The sequence below is a fragment of the Aristolochia californica genome, unplaced genomic scaffold (assembly GCF_029961685.1).
Source record: "Aristolochia californica isolate CCGP_79_NKW_82.1479 unplaced genomic scaffold, dmAriCali1.0.hap1 SCAF_6, whole genome shotgun sequence".
Classification (NCBI taxonomy): Eukaryota; Viridiplantae; Streptophyta; class Magnoliopsida; order Piperales; family Aristolochiaceae; genus Aristolochia; species Aristolochia californica.
The window spans coordinates 44,366,834-44,387,945 of NW_027182257.1; the positions used below are offsets into that span (position 1 = coordinate 44,366,834).

At 36.1% G+C, this 21,112-nt stretch overlaps 2 protein-coding genes across 2 annotated transcripts; one reads left to right on the forward strand and one right to left on the reverse strand.

The window, feature by feature from the left end:
• Positions 1-4,560: 4,560 nt before the first annotated feature.
• On the reverse strand, positions 4,561-8,458 carry LOC137935195 (probable serine/threonine-protein kinase PBL16). The gene is made up of 6 exons (XM_068779884.1): positions 8,134-8,458; positions 6,666-6,970; positions 6,448-6,583; positions 6,051-6,187; positions 5,768-5,891; positions 4,561-5,217 (listed from the first exon to the last, which is right to left on the reverse strand). Exons 1-6 carry the CDS (start codon positions 8,195-8,197, stop codon positions 4,865-4,867), a joined length of 1,119 nt encoding a protein of 372 aa, XP_068635985.1. The 5' UTR covers positions 8,198-8,458; the 3' UTR covers positions 4,561-4,864.
• Positions 6,914-20,599, forward strand: LOC137935194 (subtilisin-like protease SBT3.18). The gene is made up of 11 exons (XM_068779883.1): positions 6,914-6,924; positions 16,499-16,571; positions 16,682-16,773; positions 16,874-16,971; positions 17,070-17,225; positions 17,915-18,585; positions 18,682-18,749; positions 19,030-19,281; positions 19,391-19,505; positions 19,615-19,828; positions 19,907-20,599. The coding sequence occupies exons 1-11, from the start codon at positions 6,914-6,916 to the stop codon at positions 20,500-20,502; spliced, it is 2,346 nt and encodes a 781-aa protein (XP_068635984.1). The 3' UTR covers positions 20,503-20,599.
• Positions 20,600-21,112: the final 513 nt, after the last annotated feature.

A 21,112-nucleotide genomic window follows, 5' to 3' on the forward strand; every position in this document is an offset into this window, starting at 1 on the left:
AGGAGCAGGGACTCTCACTCGGGTCAGTTCGGTTGCAAGCCTCCGACTGTCAACCGCGTTTCACTCTAGAGAGAGATTAATATATCTTTGAATATGCGAATAAAGCAGAGTAAAATATTCACCTTGGTTTCTCTTTCTCTCTCATTGATCTTTACTACTATTGTTGAATGTATGAATGATGAGAAAGAGCCATTTGAAAGTCTTTAAAGATATGGCCATGAGAGATATTCCCTACTTTGCCCTTTTTGGTCTCCGAACCGGCGGTTCACAAACCAAACCGGATTTGGTATTATTCGGTTGCATAATCGGATCTAGTTGACAGGATCCGTAATCTTTTACCCATAGAGGTCAGAGGAAAGATAAAAAGACCCAATGCTATTACACAAACCATGTTAGTGCAGATTCTTATTTAATTATGAAATATTCAGTTTATACCTTGTTTGCTCTACTAGGAAATTAACTAATAATTTTATCTAATTTTTTTAATAATTTAATATTAATTATAATTTATTTAAATTTTATATTGTATGTTTGGCTTATTTGAGATGTCTTACCTTGTAAATCTTGCAAGGGTGGGCATATCGGTTTTCTTAGGCCTCTGGCTAACGTTAAAACTCGAGGTGTTTCGTAGTAAATTATATCAGTCATTTTTTATATAAGGGTGAGACATCTTCCTCCGTCGAAAATTTGAGATGCCTCGCCCAATATATAAGACATCTTGATGAGATAAGTACATTTCTATCGCATAATCAATAATAAATCGGTTTCTTAAGTGGGCAATATGAACATCCTCCTCTTTGGGCATACTTTGAAACTCCAAACTTGTAGACTTTCTTGCTTTTTTATAGGGAAATTTTATTTTTGTTAGAATCATCCTTCTAAGGTGGGAATGGGTGGAACTGGAGTGTTAGAGATGCACAACCCTTCTAAGGTGGGAATGGGTTAGTCCTTCATCCTATATAGTGAGGTGGTTTAGGACAGGGTCAGGTTTTCTTTAACCCTGCTTAACATATTCTTATTCTCGTATTATTTTTTATATTTTGTAAAATATATAGCTTTTATTTAAAAAATAGATTTATAAAAGGGTATTTGAAGCAAATAAATTTTTTACTAAGGTCTTGTTAGTGCCCTTGGTTAGAAATTTATATCTTAGAAAAAATTGGAAATACTTTTCCTAGATACACATTTTCAAAAAACCTTTACATAAATCTTATTAGTGCTTTACTAGGAAATTACATGGAAATTTTTAAAATTTTCCAAGGGATATTTAATGAACTTGTTAGTGCCTTTTTTGGGGGAAATAAATAGAAAATAATAGTCAATCTCATACATTACTATACTTAGGGGTGGCTTCGAACCGAGTCGGCTCTCGAGAGGCTCGAGTTCGGCTTGGTTCGATTCGTTATCTATCGAGCTCGAGCCGAGTTCGAGCACCGAAATCGGCTCGTTTACGTTAATGAGCCGAGCTCGACCGAAGCCAGGTTTGGTTTGTCGGATCGGTATCGGGATCGGGACTAGGGGAGAGGGAGGGGGATCGAGGGGGGGGGGGGGGGGGGGGACATTTCCTCCCCTCGTCACTGCCGAGCCCCTCCCGCCGGCAGTTGTCGTTGCCTCTACCGCCGTCACAGCTGCTCGCCAGCCGCCTCTGTGGCCGTCCGTTCGATTTCTTCCTCTCCTCGTCGTCGCCTCTGTTTCTGTCACTGTCGCCTCCGTCACAGTCGTCATCCCCGACGACAAGTCCTCCCCAACGCCGTAACCCCCTTCCCTCCGTGTCATCTCAGCCAACCCATAACCTAAGTTCATGGGAGAAATAATTTCCCCCCTCCCCCGCACAAAGATGATCTCGCACGTGCATAAAGTAAAAAAAAAACTTTTTCCACTCGAAAAAATTAATTTTTTTTTATAGAAATAAGTTTCTATAAACTATTAGTGTCTCATTTTTTAAAAATATTTTTCTAATTGAAACTTTTTATTAAAAATCATATAATTTTATAATTAAGATTTTCGTACCAAGATGGGGTAGAAAACTGTATAAAATTTTTTTGAATAAGTATTTAATAATTGATGCTGTAATACTTTTAGCATGAAGCAATTTTCATTGCAATTTGGTGTTTGATATTTTATTTAATTAAAATTTATCGATAAGTATAATAATATATTAGATTGATTATTAATTTTTATTTATTTCCCTATAAGAGGCAATAAAAGGTCCATTTAACTTTCCTAAGAAAATTTTAAAATATTTCTTGTAATTTTCTAATAAGTCACTAATCGTAATAAATTTTTATTTAAAGGTTTTTTTTGGAATATGTATCATAGGAAAAATATTTTTAGTTTTTCCTAGAATATAAATTTTCATCTAGAGGCACTGAGGAGGCCATAATAAATTATGGCCAGATTCAAAAATTACAAAACAAGCTAGACAACAATTGGAGTAAAAACGATTAATATTGGTGCATTTTAATCCATTATTGAAATTCAATCCTGAACCTCCCTTATCGTTATATATTTTTTTTAAATGTATGCATAATTTTATATATAATTTATTCAAAGCCAACCCTACGTGCGAGATCATAAACAAGGAAAAAAAAACTCTTTGTCCCTTCCTCGTGGCTCCTAAAAAAATTGAAAATATATTTTAGTAGAAATACGTTTCTAGAGACTATTAGTGGTTTTTTCAATAAATATTGAAAAGACATTTTTAGTATAAATATAGGGACCATTAGTGCCTCATGTTTTTTCAAAATATTTTTTTAATTATAAATTCTTTTTAAAAAATCATATAATTTTCTAAGTAAAATTTTCTTGCCAAGATGGGTTATAAAACCATATAGAAAAAATTTGAATAAGTATTTGACAGTTGATGATATAATACTTTGAGCATGAGGCAATTTTTATTGCAATTTTGTGTTTGACATTTTATGTGATTAAAATTTTATCGATAAGTATAATAATATATTAGATTAATTATTAATTTTTATTTATTTCCTTAGAAAAGGCAATAAGAGGTCCATTTAACTTTCCTAAGAAAAATTTAAAATATTTCTTGTAATTTTCTAGTAAGTCTCAAATAGTAATAGGATTTTATTTAAAGGATTTATAGTTTTTATTTGAGTGATTGTAAATTGATAGTGATATTTCATTTAATTTTGTTGTGTTTGATTATTGTATGGAGTTTATTTATAATGTTATGCAGTGTATGGAGTGTTTAAACTATTTTATAGAGTGTATAAACAATTTCATGGAGTGTTTATGGAATGTATAGACAATTTTATTGAGTGTTTATGCAGGTATTATGTATATTGATTATGCCCAATTTTAAGTAGAGGTCATGCCGAATTTTATACAAGTATTATATATATAGATTATGCTCAATTTTAAGTAGAGGTTATGCCCAATCTTATACATGTATTATATATATATAGGTTATGCCCAATTTTATGTAGAGGTCATGCCCAATTTTATGTAAAATGTATGCATAATTTTATATATATTTTATTCGATATATATTTTTTGAAAAGTTTTAAATGTATGTTGAGGCTCGAGCTCGGCTCAAAGCTCGAGCTCGATAACAATTTTAGGCTCGAAACTCGGCGCGAACATAAGCGTCTATACTTATCCGATAAATTTTCAGTCAAATATAAAATTACCATGAAAATTGCCTTGTGCTAAAAGTATTACAACATCAATTGTCAAATACTTATTCTAAAATTTTTTATACGATTTTTCAGCCCTTCTTGGCGGTAAGAATTTCCATCTAAAAATATGTTTCCCGGAAACAAGAGTCACTAATGGAGATATTTGAAAACGAGGTGGAGAAAAGTTGGATTTCCAATATAATCATACATTTTTTATAGGGAAAAAGTTCGATTTTGACCGTTGGAGTATTTGAAATCCGATTTATTCACCTACCTAAATTGGAAACACGATCAAATGATCCAAACACTCGAGACAGGGAATCCCAAGGGCAAAACAAGATCAAGAAAATTGAATCCTAAGGTAAATCCAAGAAAGCAAGGAATAACGGAAAACAAACAAACAAACAAAAAAGATGAATCATGGTCAAATGATCAAAGCATTTGAGAGGCAAATAGTAAACTAGGCTTTTGGTATATTGACTAGAGTCATTGAAGGATTGGATCTTCTTCTCCTTGTTTTATATACAAATGCATTTTTTATTACACACTTAGGTCCATGTTAGCTTGTCTAATAAATTAGGCACAACATTTTTAGGAAAAAACTATGGGAGAATTTTAATAGGTGAGAAGCTTATAAGAAGCTCTAACCATTTCTTAATGAGCCCTAGGACTTCAAAGCAAATGGGTGTCTAAACCTAAGGACATTGTGTCATCAACATGTTAATCTGATCCGAACCCAACCAGGTTTGGGTCAAACTATTTAACAACAAATTTAGAACTACCCAACTCGGATCCATCCTGTCTAAGACACACCTCCATCTGTATCAACTTCCTTAAAATCTGACAAATTTTGCAACCTTCATAAAAGTAATTCCTTTCAAGTATAAGTTGGTTCACTCAGTGGGATTTTGTAACAAGGAACAGCAGTGAAATTGATCATTCCATTCTATGACCAGAACACTGTATCAGACAAATCGTCATCAGTATACAGGACTGCTAAATGTAGAAAAAATCACCCAGTTTGATCAATCTCTGAAAACAAAACCACCCCATTCCATGCAAAGATTTAAAAATAGCTGCAGCTCTAGAATTTCAATTATATAAAAACAAATACAATTTCTTTTGTCGATTCGTAATTTCGTATACTCATCCAAAAGAACAACAAATAAATGGTCATCAAGGACTGCTGATGAACTAGACCCATTTCACCCAGACTAATAAGCTTATCATCTTTGAACATCTATGACAGTAGGAACTGCATTTGGTATCTCTGCAGTTGCTTGAAGAGGCTCTAATGAGTCGACGATGTCTCTCATTAATGGCCTTGCTTTTGGGTTCCGGTTAAGACAGTGGTATGCAAGCATTGCAGCCTTGTGCACACCTTTGATCGGATAGTCTCCTTCTAGCCTTGGGTCAATAATATTCAGCAATTTTTTCTTCTCACTCAGCAAAGGTATTGCCCAATCTGCAAGGTTTTGCTCTCGAGCAGGGCGAGATTTGTCTAATGATTTTCTGCCGGTGAGAAGTTCGAGCAGGACAACACCGAAACTATAGACATCACTACTAGCAGTCAGGTGACCTGTTTAGCAAGAGTGTATCTTGTTTATTAGTATACAGAGTAAGGAAATCTTTAGAGCATCATGCAACCATGGTTCTATGAAGAATAAGGTGTTTGAGCAAGCACTTGTGCATGCGGTATTTGACTGCAGAAGCCTGGGATGTGTTTTTTTTACCATTTTGGTCTTCTTGTGTGTCTGTCTTTAGTGCATCATTTACAAGTCAAGGTGACAGATTTGAAGCCTGTCATTACTGCGGCTATTGAAGTAATTAAACCACAATGCAAACTTCTCTGTAATGCAGAAAGCTAGAGAAGCTATTGAATGGTTCTCAATACTGTAAATTGTGCTTGAAATTCTACTACTACTTAATTTGTTTAGAGTGGTCATTTTTTTTAAATTTGAACCATTCAAGCGGTTTACTTCTAAGTTCTAATAGTTGCTTCTGCTCTACTAACTCCACCGGAGTTGTCCCTGCGACACTGCCGCATCGATCTTCTCATTTGAAAGGCTTCTTTCTCTAAAATGACCAAGACCAATAGACAGTAGGAGGTTCTAGGGAATGGAAAATACCTGTCATAATGTACTCTGGAGCTGCATAACCATATGTGCCCATGATTCTTGTTGATACATGAGATTTGTCACCCACTGGTCCATCTTTTGCAAGTCCAAAGTCAGAAAGCTTCGCATTGTAGTCCTAAAAGTAACAAAAAATAGCAAATTATGTGAGAGAGAACTGGAGTATCAAAATTGTTTCCATACTCTTAAAATGATTCTTTTTGATAGCATACAAGGCAAAGCTAAGAAACTTCACGAAGCTTCTTATAACAGTTTTCAGGTACTAACATGTACTAACCGAGTCTAGTAGAATGTTGGAGGTCTTGAAATCACGATAGATGACAGGTTTTTCAGCTTCATGGAGAAAAGCCAATCCCTTGGCTGCACCATATGCAATCTTCATTCTGATTGTCCAAGGAAGTGGAAGCAATATTCCTGAAAATGAAAAGGAAAGAAGAAATAGTGAATGAGACTAACAAAGTTCTATTCGACATCAGCATTTATTTTTCTCTCCAGTTAATGCACTTGATGAGGTTTGAGTCTTTAATTGAGGTAAAGCAACAGTTAAATTGTCCATAGAGACGACTAGTTATGATTCATAAAGAATCTCAGTTAACCATAATCAGAGAAGGCTCAGAGAAGGTAAGCAGCAAGTGCCCCAAAACTGGAGCAAGCAAGTAAAAGCAAGAACCCACTTGAAAAGAGATTGTTTTCCACGCTTCCTCGAGCCATATACTCATAAATGAGCACCCGGTGTTCATCTTCACAGCAATATCCGATCAGTTTCACCAAATTTGGATGTGAAAGTTGCCCAAGAAATATGACCTCGGCCTATATAAAGCAACAGGAGTTCTCAACAAATGACTTGGACATAAAATAGCTATCAGTTAAAATCTAAAACTATCAAAATTACCAGCCATTCTCTGTGACCTTGAAAACTATTATCTCCATCATGAACTTTAACAGCTACTTGAAGAGGCTGGAGCCCCTCTCTTAAATCTTCAGAGATAAACCCTTTATAAACACTTCCAAATCCACCTCCGCCCAAAATGTTATGTTGCCTAAAATTCCCTGTAATTACTTTTAGTTCATTGTAGGTGAACACTATTAACGGATTTGCAGCAGACTCCCTACGTAAATCTTCAACCTCTTCAGGATTGGATGGCAACCTAGCATCATTCTTTGCTTCCTTCAATGGGCTCTGAACTTTTGGAGAATCTACAGAACACAAAACCAAATAAAAAAAAAAAAAAAGAACAAGATTCAACTAGCACTGTTATCGCTAGAACTTTTGAAGAATCTACATAACACAACTCAGAATTACTTATCAAAATTCAAAATCCAACAAGTGGCTTAACTGTTATGAAAAACCAATCCGAAAGAAAAGGAAAAAGATTCAACTATTGTTGAAGAGATTCATCCTACTGTTAGAGATTCAGACGTAAGAAAACATGTAAATAGAAGACACTTTCTTGTAGGAAATGAAAATAATCTTCTGGCATGTTTTGATCACTAAAAAGAAAAAAATCTGACATTCAGTGACAGGCAGAGCTTGCATCTCAAATATCAAATAAACGAGGAATATAGAGGATCCACTAGCAGAAAAAAACTTATTTTGTTTCGGTGATATTGCATTATGTAAGGAACCAAGTATAACTCGAAAACAGAAAGCCCTTGGAGAATCTGAGAAGCTGCAATAAATTGCTCTGAAAGAGTAACACAATTGTAAACCGAAGTCAGAACTCTTCAACATGCAAAAAGAAAAAAGAAAGAAATAGTATTATAGAAAATGAATCAGAAAGCTCACTTATAATTTACTATTACCAATTCAAATCCCATACCTGAAAGCAAAAAACTTGAAATTCAGAATTAAGAACAAGTCAAGAGTAAAAAAAAAAATCAAAAGAAGAAAAAAATGTTTGATTTCGTATAAAAATAGATTTCCTGAAACCATCACAACAGCGAATTAAGAACAAGTCAAGAGGAAAAAAAATCAAAAGAAGAAAAAAATTTGTTTTGGCTACGTATAGACATAGATTTCCTGAAACCATCACAACAATCAAAACGCTTTCAGAAAAGAAATACAAAATGAGAATAACGATTGTAAGTTTTGTGGTGGCTCAAATTTTGGAAAAAGAAACACAAAAAAACGATGCTTCTTCTGAAAAGACAACATCGGAATACATATAACAAGAAAAACCAATAGTAGCTCAGAAAAACCTGTCCAAACCAGAAAAAACAACTACAGAGAAAAGTCATAAACCCACTAAAGCTTTTCTTTCGAGCTCGTTGGATTCACAAGTAATCATCAGAACACAAATTCAATATCCCAGATAACGAGGAACATGCTCTCAGAAGACTAAACTTTCAGAAAACCTCACCTGACTTTGCATTAGAAGAAACTCTATAAACAGAAGGCTTCCACCTAAACCAGCAATTTCCCATCAGACCCCACAAACCAAAAACAACCAGGCTCAGACTCTTTCTCTCATTAATTTCCTTTCGTCATCTCCATCCTCATGTCAAATTCACTCCCCATGAAACACTTCAATTAGTCGATCCAAAACCCACCTCTGCCTCTCTTTTCTGCGCCATCTGAAGGAGATTAGACTCTGTTCGTGTGAATTCTGTGGTGGATTCTTGGTGGGTAGTGCTTGCATTTTGTGGAAACAATCATGGAAACGATTGGTGGTAGCTCTTGGTAGTTCTCCAGTACAGTGGTGGGACCCCTGCAGATAATTTTGCGCTAGTGCCCTGGTGTGATCATTCAATTCAAATGCTGGAGGCCTTTCAAAGTTCAGGAAAGGATATTGCTTACAGGGCGTGGTCTCAAGCAACCCTTTCGAGTCCATTCCCCTACCTAATCCTACACCCCAACTCACATACCTGCCATTACCAAAAGCCATTTTTGTTGGGCAACTGGTATTTTAGACTCCTTTCCGTAATGGGTTCCATCATGTATTGCCTTTGACAAAATTATCATCCGTGATCAATAGTTTGGGACTTGGGACAAATTATGGGTCAATTGCCAAGTGTTTGCTCAAATTTGTGACTAGTCTTGGTCTTCATCACAGGTCCTCGCATGTTATGTTATCAAATAATGCATCAATATATCCTCCTTCCACAAACTTTAGGAATCTTACACTGACATGCCCATGTTAACCTGGTACAATTTTTTTATTTTGAAGATAACCCATAAACTAGTACAGGTTTGGTGGAGTGTTAAACTTATGTGTTTATTGTTTAGTGGAGTGTGAAGAGGGAAACCTTTTTCTATATGAACAAGGAAACAAGATTAGGAGTAATCACTTGGACTAAAGGAAACTTCAAAAAATAAACAAAAGCGAAAAAGGGAATCCCTACTTAGTGGGAACTGTCGTGGCTGCACACTATGATGCAAGTGAGGGACCAAGAAATGATAAAGCTCAAAGTCACTCTAGATAACGTAAGAAGAAGGGAGCTCTTTGAAGTGTGAATGTAAGAGGTAGTACCATTTGTACAGTGTTCACCACTAACACTACTCAACCGGCCTTTAAAAGAAAATAAGACTATAAGGGTTGTTTGGAACCCTTAGAAAACAAAATAAAAATTTGACCATTATTATTCAAAAAAGTAGTTAGTAAAAATGAGATAATGATCAAATTCTCCTTTTCACTAATTATTTTTTTGAATAATAATGGTCAAATTCTCATTTTCTTTTATATTTTATAGGGTTTCAAACAGACCCTTAGGGGGGTTAGTGTACTTACCTAGTGTAACTAAAAGTGAAAGTGAATTACCTAGTGTAAGTAAAAGTGAAAGTGAATCACTTGTAAGTGTTAGTGTAATAGATGTAAAGTGCATTGGAAAATATTTTCCTATGATAGTACTCAAAATAAAAAACATAGTGCAAACAAGAGAATGAGTTACTTTTTATAATATACCTAAATAGATCATATACCTAAACAGATAATTAACATGAACAAACATAGTATTACCCTAATAAATAATTTGATGTAGTATTCAATTATATTAATATACTAATTAATTGAATAATATATTTCATTAATAATTTAAAATAGATTGCAAATTAGTGTAAATTAATAAAATAATTACGTGTGAAAATTAATCGTGCACTGATTAATTAAAAAATATAAATAAAAAGTAAACAAATAATAGTAATGAATATAATCAATAAATAAATATAATATTTTATTAATAGCATAAGATAAATTTTTATGTAGTATAAATTAATAATATATTTCCAAAAAATTTAAAATTATTAGTTTAATTAATTATAAAAAATAAAATATTAAACAAAAATACTTGATCAAATACGTACTTTAACAGTATTTTAATTATCATTCTTAAATCACTAATTTAATATAGTAATAAAATAATTAATATAATAAATAAATAAATATAGTATTTTATTAATAACATAAGATAGATTTTTATGTAGTATAAATTAATAATGACGTGAGGGAAAGTGGATAAACCAGGATTTTGGTGGGAATCCTGATTCACCCACTTTACTCAGGAACACGTTCAAGTGAATGAACAGGTTCCTCCACTTTCGCCTTCGGTGCACGCACTAATGCATTCAGGTACTTACACTTTCACTTGACCCACGAGAGCACTAGCACCCCCTTAATCAACTCAAAAGCCCTCTTAGGGTTCTATGGAGTCCATATTAAGATTGGTAAAGAAGCTTATACTGTTAGAGAGGATTGAGAGTGAAAGCATTGGGGACAAAGAGTGAGTTGATGATGGTCAAACTCTCTATCGACCGTTCGACAACAATCTGCAATGAGTCATTCATTATTTTGAATTTTTTATTTTTTACTAATTGCACTATTAGAGATACTAACGATGAAAACAATCCATCCATCCCCTCCAAACTGATAAGTTGGAAGTAGTTCTCAGTACTTTTCCAGATTCCATGTTTCTCAACTTTGGGTCTGTATCTTCTAGTACTATGAGATTGCTTTATTTTGTTAATAACATCAATAAGTTCTCCCCTCTCATGTAGGCTTTTTCCAAATTTTTAGCATCTCCTCAGTGCTAAATGAGAGTCACCTATTCGAAGTGTTTGTTCTTGATGTATAACTCATGTGTTTAGACCGTGCCAAACATTCCATAGTAGTTAATGTCTATTTCTCCATTAGTTCTCTGTTTAAGATTTGCTTTATGGAAGGTAAAAGATGGTTTGACACAATATTTTTATTTTTATTTTTATGTAGGAAGAGCTCTTCAAAAGCTTGTTCCAATATAGTTTATAGAGAGAAAAAAATGGGAAAGTCAGTTTGGAGATGAAGATGCCTTATCATGACTGAACTTTGTACAAGCATGGAAGACAGGCTACAGAATGTCTGAGGTCCCCCCTTTGGGATAAGGGTAATGTTAGTGGTGGACCAACTAACCTTTTGGTTTTCCTTCTTATTTTTTTTAAAGGAAGACCTTAGAGAAGATGAACCAACAAACAGCTTTTGTGGAAGCTCACTTGGAAAAGTGAGGCTCCACTTGGCTTTTCCATGACCACTGATTGGCTTTCCTTGTGGGTTACCGATGGTACTCCCTTGACTTTGATTGCAAGAGCCAAGTCTGTTTTGAGATGAAAAAGAATTCAAAATATTTCTAAAACAAAGCAAATGTAATTGATTTGATTGTTTTATTGATTTTACAAGGGATTTACAAAATTTACTCCTTTTGTAGATTCCTTGACTATGGTTTAGCTTGAATAGTAGATATCTCTCCTTCCTTTGATACCCCTAGACTGTAGGATCCTCGTATAAATAACCTCTCAAGAGATTTATTTAGATTTTCTTCTCTTTGATTTGTCTTTACATTTCATTCTTTTTGGGGATGATTGTTGTCAATGTTTCTTTTTCTTGTTGTAAAAAGGATCAAGTTTGATTTATTGAAGAGATTATGTGAGGAGAAGATCTCTTGGCTTGTATACCTTTTAATCGATCCATGATTGGTAGACTTTCATATGAGGTGGGCGATCAATGTTTGCATGACTTAGTTGAGGTCTTCGAAACATGTTTGCTTGAGGTGGTCAAAGCATGACTTTGTGCCATGGGTTACATGCTTATTAAAGTGTTCCTGAAAGTTTTTTTCATTTAAGTTCAACTAGATAAGGTTGGCCACCAAAATCTTTACTTGAGTTGTTGGGTTTGTTTCTTGCCTCATAAGAAAACTTGCTCGTTGTTGCAAGTTTTTCTTTTTACTCAAAAGATTTTCTTACTGGTCATGCTCAGTATAATATTGTTTATATCTTGTTGTATGATGGTCCATTCAACAAATTTTTTTCAACAGTAATTAAAGCAAACATCTTATGAAAAATCGGTTCATCTTGGTTGGAATAGGCACTATTGGTTCCTAGATTCTTCTGTACTACAACCAATTGAAAGTGACTTACCTCTATTTTGGGTTCAAGAATTTAGATAAGGTGAGATATGATGAAACCAAGGACTAAAATAGCACATATCCTTTCAACTTTCTGTTTCAAACTGTTACTTTTTCATACAATCACTTTGAGTCAAAGATAAAGACAAAGAGCAAATTATGAGCTCTTAGCCAGTACGAGGCTATTGGCAAAGCTCTCAACTCTCTTACAAAACCTAGACCTGTATTTTCAAAGTTCATCTACTTATTAGAAGAATCCATATGAGTTTGTCATCAAACTATCCAATTTGATTGCTTATATCTTGAAAAACGTTTTTGATCTCTGTTTCTGATCGGCCTTCAAACACTTTTGTCAATCCTTCCTATGCGAAGAGAATTTCAAGCATATATTATGATAATTATAATTCATTAACTATATTATCTTCTACAACTTTAGTATTATCTTCCTACCAAAAAGCCATCAACAACTGGAGAACAACATATCTTTCTCCGATTTCTACCAGGGAAGCCTTTTGTTTGTCTCTTCTTTCCTGTGGTTTTCCTCTCCTGATACCAGTTTTCTTGTATTCCTTCTCTCTATCATGAAATAGGTTTCCTGTAGATGTGGTGTTACCTAACAGAGTAGTCATATTCAGAAAAATCAAATCAGGTAGCATCTCACCTACTTAAGGGTGAGATGCAACCTAGGTACTTTGCAGTATGACATGTACTCTCTTCCAAGCTAAAGAGAGTTGGGAGTTTGTTTTGGACAAAAATTGCTAAGCTTTAAACATGGTTTTGAGCTTTCTCAGTTAACAAATCAAATTAGCCTTTAGCAAAAGGCCTCCAAATTGCAAACTCAATGAAGCTAAGCCTAGGTGCTATATATCTCCTCCCTCATTTGATTTGTCTATGTAAATGCACATACTATAATGCAATTGTATATGAATGCAGATTGCCTGAATTATGTAATAAATTACGTGATTAGTTTACCATCTAAAGACATGATGAGTAGATCACTTGCGAAAAAATAAAACTTCTCAACTTATTTGTTCAAATTCTTTTCCGAAATTATTGCAGAAGTAGTGTTTTGGCCTTAGTAATTGAAATTTCTCCTTCCAACCGGGTTTGTGCTTGCAAAGAAATTCATATAAAATATTCTCATATGATACCCATTATATGTCATTAGCTTAAAACTCATAAATGAAGGGTTAACATGGCTTATAATTAACCACGCTTCAAGATAGTTGCAGAATAGAACTTCCTATTATGTAGTAGTTATTTAAAAAAACAATGGTGCATCACTAGTGTATTTCGATCGAGCTTCATCAGTTCCAATGCATTTATTTTTCTTGTAAATATGTTTTGATCGTATTTGTTTACACTATGATTTTTCTTCCAACATGGTCAATATTACTTGTTAAACATTCCTTGACTTATGCAAAGAGAGGGCAAGCATGCACAAATCCAAGGTCTTAATGGCACTGCATGCAATGGTCTTTTGTTTTCAAATTCATTACATAGTTTAGGTATTGTTTAAGTAAATAATTAGCTAGTGAACCAACACACAATATTTGTACATTAAATTCTAATGGAACAGGTAGCTTGGTGTAAATGGATGGAGTTTAAGGTACATTTTTGGAGGAACAATAGCAATACAAAGTTGTTATAGTCTACTTTCCTGTGCCCTAAACTAGGATCTCTAGATACCAAGAACACACTAAGGTACGTTGTCAACTTTGTTATTTTATAGGTAAGAAATCTTTAATATTATGAGATCTTTCTTGCATGTTGTCTTGGTGATGTGAAGAGCTTTTATATCCTTATCATGCCCCTTCAAGCCCAATATGAGTGTGAAGTTAATCTTGAGATTCAACCATAACTATAGAACTGGGATCAAGTTGCAATTTTAGTGACGATATCAACAAACTTGCATCAAAGGAAATGTGTTGAAGATTTAAGTCAACTCATTCTCAAACAAAGTAATAACCTATAGAGATATGTCTTTTTTTTGTTTGGGGAGGGGGAGTGAGAATGAAAGATGGGATTAATGGCTAAGAATGTAATACTAAGATGTGGTTGGTGTAGAATAAGGAATTTTATGATCACTTTGCCATATTGCAGTGGTGTTAGTTCCAAACAAACTGACAATGTGAGTTATATTTAACTAAACCTATATTGTATTGGCTGTTTTTAGGGAGACGAGAATACTAATGTTTGATCGAATTATACTACATAAACAGTTCTACATCATAGTGTGGAAAGACTAAAATATTGTTAGCAATCTATAACTCCTTTTATGTAGAAACAAATTTCTCTTATGTAGGAACAAATTCATATAATGAGTAAAATAACCCTGAATATTATGCATGATTGTGTTGTAAATTGAAAAAAACTTAGGTGAGGCATGGTTAATATAGCATATTAAAGGGCTCCTATGAAACTACAATGATATTGTGGATAAAGGAGGGCTATCGATGTTAGTTTTGGTGTGAATAACTATAATGGGGCATTCATTGGAGTACACAAATTAAGATTAGAGAGTTTTAAAATCTCCAATATCATTTATGTTTACGAATAAGAATATTATATACGTTACTTAGTACATTTATACCTAGAAATATTGTAATTATCAAGAGTTCTAATGGAGAATTAATTCTTGTTCATGTGTTCTTAGAGACCATCATATGGGTATCTATGAATTTGTAGGGGTAGTTTAAGAAGTTGGGTGTAAGTGGGATATAAGGGAGTAACTTCAGCTCATAAAGGTTGTTTAGTCATTAGGTACCAATAAGGGTAAATCTTAGGGAAGTAATGATCTATAATGTAAAAAGATAAAAGCTTCAACATATATCTAACAACGATATCGTCAACATAAAGTAAAAGGAAGAATGAAGTTTCATTCGGAAAATATATGAAAAGAAGTGGTTTTCATTGCTTTGCTACCACCCGGATGAAGCATGTTTGTTATTGCAGCAAGTATTATTATTTGTATCATGGAATAAGTTTAATGATATCGAATGAAAAAGATGTTTCAAAAGTCCTACACATCCTCAACGGTCTATTCGCACAAACACGACACACTTAAACACAAGTATATATTGGCTTCTCTGAGAATTTGACGAGAGTTTGCTTAACTGAACATAGATCATATTATTGCACTAGTTAATGTTATGATTTAAGTTCTTTTCAGATTCTTTCTATGATCCTATATGTAGCTAGAGCTTCTAAATTCAATATTTGGTTGTGAGTCCCAATTAAGTAGGTGGACATCTTAGGCCGGTTGGATCAAAGAAATAATTTTAGATAGGAGATATAGAGAGAGAATTCTCTTTGAAAAATTTGTTATTTGTAAGTTTAAACCTAGAATGCAAAAGGAAGCTCAAGAAACTTATTTTACTGCACCAAGGATATGAGAGCTAGCAACCCTTTATAGATGAATGGTTGTTTCAGTCTATGATGGAGTTGTCAGTCAATAATAGTTCTCATATCACTTTCTTCTTAGCCAATTGAGATCCACCCTTTTCTACTCTAGGTAGGATATTTAGAGCAATCTGTTAATGGGTTAGAGAAGTCCAAAGCATGTGAAACTAGCTAGGGATTGTTCATATATATGCAAGTAAGGGTAATAAGATTGTGAGTTTCTTTTTTCTTGCTAAAGAGAAGAATAAATGTCAGCTTAATCTTAAAACAAAGAGAGGATACAAAACTACTATTTCGAGTTCTTAATGCTGTTCCAAATGTTTCAAATATTTTTTCCTTTGACAATGAAGTTAAGACTTAGATCGTAGCTGTATTGAACAAATAAGCATCCTTTTGTGGATTAGATAAAGAGTTAGCTGTCATACCTGAAGTTACAGCAGCAAAGACATTTCAAGACTGCAGTAGGTTGGTATTTTGTTTTTCATCACTGAAGTATCTTAAAATCTAAAAATAAAAACAGACGGATTGTCTTGTTCACGGAGTTCTGCTGAAATGTATTAGAATGAACTATCTGTGCCTGTACTCATGAATTTCTTCAATTTTCTGTAGATATAAATGCCGTGTTGCATCTTGAAGATAGTTTTGAAACTTGATAGCTTAAACACATCATAAGCTTGACAGAAGAAAGAGACAGAGCATTGGACTGCCACTAACGAAGTCATGAGCTGAGTCCGAGAGAGAGAGAGAGAGGTTCTCCAAGGCTTGAGCTAGAGAAGAAGCTCATCATGGTAACTGGAGGGTTTGTCAGGGATTCTCTCAGCTTTGCAACCCTTCTAATGCAAGCACACCTACAGCTAGCTACCATACCCTAAATCCCCATCATAAAATCCACTCCTTTTCCTCTATTTAATCCACAAAGCCGCATATGGTGCTGCCACTGGAGACAATGCCTAGTCTTTTACAGTCCTTTTGGGGCCTTTTCTTCTCCCTTTCTCTTTGCTATAGACCCTCCACACCTGCTGCCCATGTAACTTTATCACATTTCGATTTCCACCATTTTCTCTCCTTGTTCCCTCCTTTTGAATTCCGATGCTAGCTCTAACATCTTGTTTTCTTCAATTGATTTGCTTCTTGCAGGTCCACATTGTCTACTTAGGCCTCATCAGCACTTATGATCCTCTCCTCACCACAAAGTCCCATCTCCAGCTCCTGTCTACTGTCTTTACAAGGTGGTCTCCATTAATCTATAAAAAAGTTCACTTAGAGTCTCAGACCATCTTTCTTTCTTCTTTTGTTTTTCTGGTGATTGTTTTTCTGCTCGGTTTACAGTGAGGAAGAGGCAGTGGAAGCTATGGTTTACAGCTACCGACGCAGTTTCTCTGGCTTTGCTGCTATGCTCAACGCAACACAAGCTACCACCTTGGCGGGTAAGAAAGCTAAATCAGACGCCCTTCCGGCCGCCATGAGAGCTCGGGTTTCGTTGTTCTAGGATTGTTTGACGTATGAAATGGATCCATGAATGCAGAAATGGAAGGAGTAATATCGGTGTTCCGGAGCAAAATTCAGCGTTTGCACACAACTCGAAGCTGGGATTTCATGGGGCTGCCACTGCATTCAGAAGATCCGACGCCGCTGCAGCTGGCTTATGGGGATGATGTCGTGGTTGGCGTCTTTGATACAGGTTCTCTTGCTATCGAATTTCTTCTTCTTCTTCTTGACATTCTGAAAAAAAAACTACTTATGCCTTTCTTGGTACCTCAAACATGATTCACGGTATAATAAATGAAATGAATCTTCCATTCAGCGACGTGGGTCTTGTCCAGTTTCTGACAAAAGGAGGTCTCAGGTATCCATTCTCACAGAAGAAACCCTTACTGCAATAGTGCATTACCAGAGGTTTCCATTGCCAAGACAACCGTTTCATTTGGAGAGAACAGAATGAGATAAGAGACCTAGTCTGGTAGAGCAGTGAGTACTACAACAAGGCACTTTTTTTACTTTTAAGCCAATTTCGGAAGAGAAGAACTACATAGGGTCTAGTAGAACAAAGAAAGCAGAGGGCCATGGCGATCTTTTAAATTTTCTTTGAACCGAAAAGGAAAGCACTTTTGCATTGATTAAACATACACGTAAATAGGCCTTTTTCCTTTGGATAATGGGTATGAATAAAGAGAACTTGAAAAAGGAGTTAGATTGATTGTTTGGAGCATGAGATCATGTGCAAAGCTGACTCGGCCTCGCCGGCTTAGCTACCTAGGATTTGAGATCTACATTTGTAATCTAAACCTCTGTTGGATTAAGAATCCGACCATGTGTTACTGTGATTAGTTAATTTATTTATCCTCATCTCTTCCTTATTCATGACCACAGGTATATGGCCGGAATCTGGGAGCTTCCGGGAAGGACCGAGTATGCCTCCGATTCCAACTTCTTGGAAGGGAAAGTGCGTGAAAGGTGAGAAATTTGATCCCCAAAAAGCATGTAACCGGAAGTTGATCGGTGCCCGTTATTACATCAAGGGTTTCGAAAGCGAATATGGTCCGCTTAACACTACCGAGACACCGGAGTTTCGGTCTCCACGCGACCAACTAGGCCATGGAACACATACAGCTTCCACCGCCGTCGGCTCCATCGTCAACAATGCGAATTTCTTCGGCCTTGGGTCTGGCATTGCCCGTGGTGGCGCACCTAGGGCAAGGCTTGCCATGTACAAGATGTGCTGGAGTGATGGTCTTCAAGGGAGGTGTACAGAAGCCGATATAATGGCGGCATTTGATGATGCGATAAGCGATAGGGTGAATGTGATCTCAGCCTCATTTGGGTTGTCTCCACCTCTGCCTCCGTTCTTCTCATCTAGTGCAGATATTGGTTCATTCCATGCAGCTCAATTGGGAATATCAGTGGTATTCTCGGCTGGAAATGATGGACCAGAACCTTCCCTAGTGCAGAATGTTTCACCCTGGAGTACTTGTGTTGCTGCTTCATCTATCGATCGTTCCTTCCCCACTAAGATAGTGTTAGGTGATAATAATATTCTCATGGTAATTTCCCTCTCTTTCTCTCTCTTCAAATATGAATGAACTGATGTAGCTTAGAGTTGATGGAATTCATGATATGAGTTTTTTTCTTCTTTACAGGGTAAAAGTTTCAATGTTGATCAATTGATTCTTAAACTAGCAGACAGCAGCAGCTACTTTAGAAATGGGTCTCTCTCTCTCTCTATATATATATATATCTCTCTCTCATCCACACCTTCACCTAGGCCTAGAGGCTTTTGATCTTACTTATGAGGCTTCTCTTAGTTTTTAGAGCTTGATCAGTACTGATCTCCCTCTTATACGAGCTAACTCCCTCATAATGCTAGGTTCAGGGTTTGCATGAGGGAGACTCAAACCCTGTAGAGGCTTCTCTAATTACTTCTTAGGGTTTGATACTCTTTGTCTCTCTCAATATAAAATCCTAACCGCAGAGGCTTAACTTATTAGGGATTGTGAGTTTGACAAGTGGACGAAGGTTCGAGCAAAGGGGGTGGCAATCTTATGCTTCTCAACGACGGGAACCCAGCTAAGCGGCGATGCAGCAATAGCAGTGTTTGTTGCCAGCGGATCGGCATTGATCTTTGCAGCTCCATTGACAAGGCAAATCCCTCAAGTTGATCTCCTTCCTGTCATCTTCGTTGATATTTATCAAGGCACTCAAATCCTCCATTACATTATGTCAAAATCTCCCTCATCCAAGTAAGCTTCATTGAATCCTGTCCCTCAATGCCTTTGCGACGCTTTGTATATATTTAGAAGTAGAAGTTTTTCTTGAAATTAACTTGAAAAAGGTTTGGACCCATCAAAGGTCACGCACTGTGCAGATTTTTCCTAGTCGGACTGTTACAGGAGAGTCTCCGGCGCCGGTCGTCGCGGACTTCTCCTCCAGAGGACCCAGTTCACTCTCTCCCAACATTCTTAAGGTTCTCAATATTCTGAATTTTATTCATTTTAAGAAATGAAACTGTTGATTGTTAGGGAAATCATCTTGTGCAGATGAAAGTAATTCTTGGTTTCTGTTTCTCTGTTCAGCCAGACATAACTGCACCTGGAGTGAACATTTTAGCAGCATGGCCTCCTGTTATCCCACCATCCTCGTTGCCTATTGACACTCGTTCTGTGAACTGGAACTTCGACTCCGGCACGTCAATGGCTTGCCCGCATGTCACCGGCCTCGTTGCCCTCCTCAAGTCAGCGCATCCCGACTGGTCTCCGGCTGCCATTATGTCTGCTATGATAACCACAGGTATGGAAACAAGTCAGTGAAGGTAAGCACTTTGTTACTAACTGGGGCATCCTAATTAAAGACTTCCACTCCCCGCAGCTTACAACACCGATACAAGCCTGGACACGATTCTGGCGGGAGGGTCAGCCAAGCCGGTAAATCCCTTTGACGTCGGCGGAGGCCACGTAAACCCACTGAAAGCAATGGATCCTGGCCTAGTCTATGACATGAATGCTGAAGATTACGCCCTCTTTCTCTGCATCCTTGGCTACACCAAGTCTCAAATAGCGAGTATGCTTCTTCCATCCCCCAAAATCGACATCCGTTGCCCTAAAGAACAACAAACCGATTATAATCTGAATTATCCATCTATCGTGGTATCTGATCTTCAAGCGAAGACGACGATCAAGAGAACAGTTCGGAACGTGGGATTCTCTCAATCGATCTACTTTGTTGAGATTGTGAATCCTAATGGAGTGCAAGTGTCGGTCTGGCCAAGGGTACTTGTGCTTCACCGTCAGAGACAAGAGGCCTCGTATTATGTAACCCTAACACCTCTCAAGCAATCTCAAGGGAGATATGACTTTGGGGAGATTGTCTGGTTTGAAGGGCACCATAGGGTCAGGAGCCCCTTAGTGGTCCGTGTGAACAACATCCATGTTGCTAGTGAAACTGCTGCCTATAGCACTTCTTAATGTGTCTCAATTCTCCTCATATCCTCCTACTAGTAAGATATCGTTTTATCGACACTCTAATTGTCGATTTTGTCATTTTTTTGGTCGATTTCTTGTATGTTTATCAGTATTGCATGCTCAAATAAAAATTATATATAGAAGATATTAACATGTTGATCAAGATCAAACATTTCCTCTTTCAAAGGTATTATTGGTAACTTTTCTTCATGATTTTTTTTTTTTAGTAGAATCTTCATGCATGATTATTTGAGTAATTATGATTGATTATATAATTGTTGTAGATCCAATGGGTCAAATAGAACTACCCAATGGAGATCCTTTTTATTAGGCCCAATTATATTGACTAATGGACCTCTTGTGGAGTGTCTAACTCTGTTTCAGCCCATTGACATTGTTGAAGTACTGGGCTCAAAATGAGGAAATAGATTTGGTTGGCTCGATATTAGGAGGACAGGCAGGGCCCAGTTTGGTCATTAGGTGGGCTCACATATGGGTGACACGTTCTCCTTTTGGTTGGTCCTACTGTTTGCTGTCGTAAAATTGCCAAACTTTTTCCGGGGAATGTTAGTAAGAAGAGGGGAATCGCAATTCCTACTAGGGGATGAAGAAG

Excerpts from the sequence above, each read along its gene's own strand:
- LOC137935194 (XM_068779883.1), top strand. Across the intron at positions 18,750-19,029 it reads AGCAGCTACTTTAGAAATGG|GGATTGTGAGTTTGACAAGT; the intron begins GTCTCTCTCTCT and ends TTAACTTATTAG. Across the intron at positions 19,282-19,390 it reads TCAAAATCTCCCTCATCCAA|GTCACGCACTGTGCAGATTT; the intron begins GTAAGCTTCATT and ends GACCCATCAAAG.
- LOC137935195 (XM_068779884.1), bottom strand. The coding sequence starts at position 8,197 with ATGGGAAATTGCTGGTTTAGGTGGAAGCCTTCTGTTTATAGAGTTTCT. Across the intron at positions 6,188-6,447 it reads GGAAAACAATCTCTTTTCAA|GAATATTGCTTCCACTTCCT; the intron begins GTGGGTTCTTGC and ends TTTCATTTTCAG. Across the intron at positions 5,892-6,050 it reads CCAACATTCTACTAGACTCG|GACTACAATGCGAAGCTTTC; the intron begins GTTAGTACATGT and ends TGTTACTTTTAG.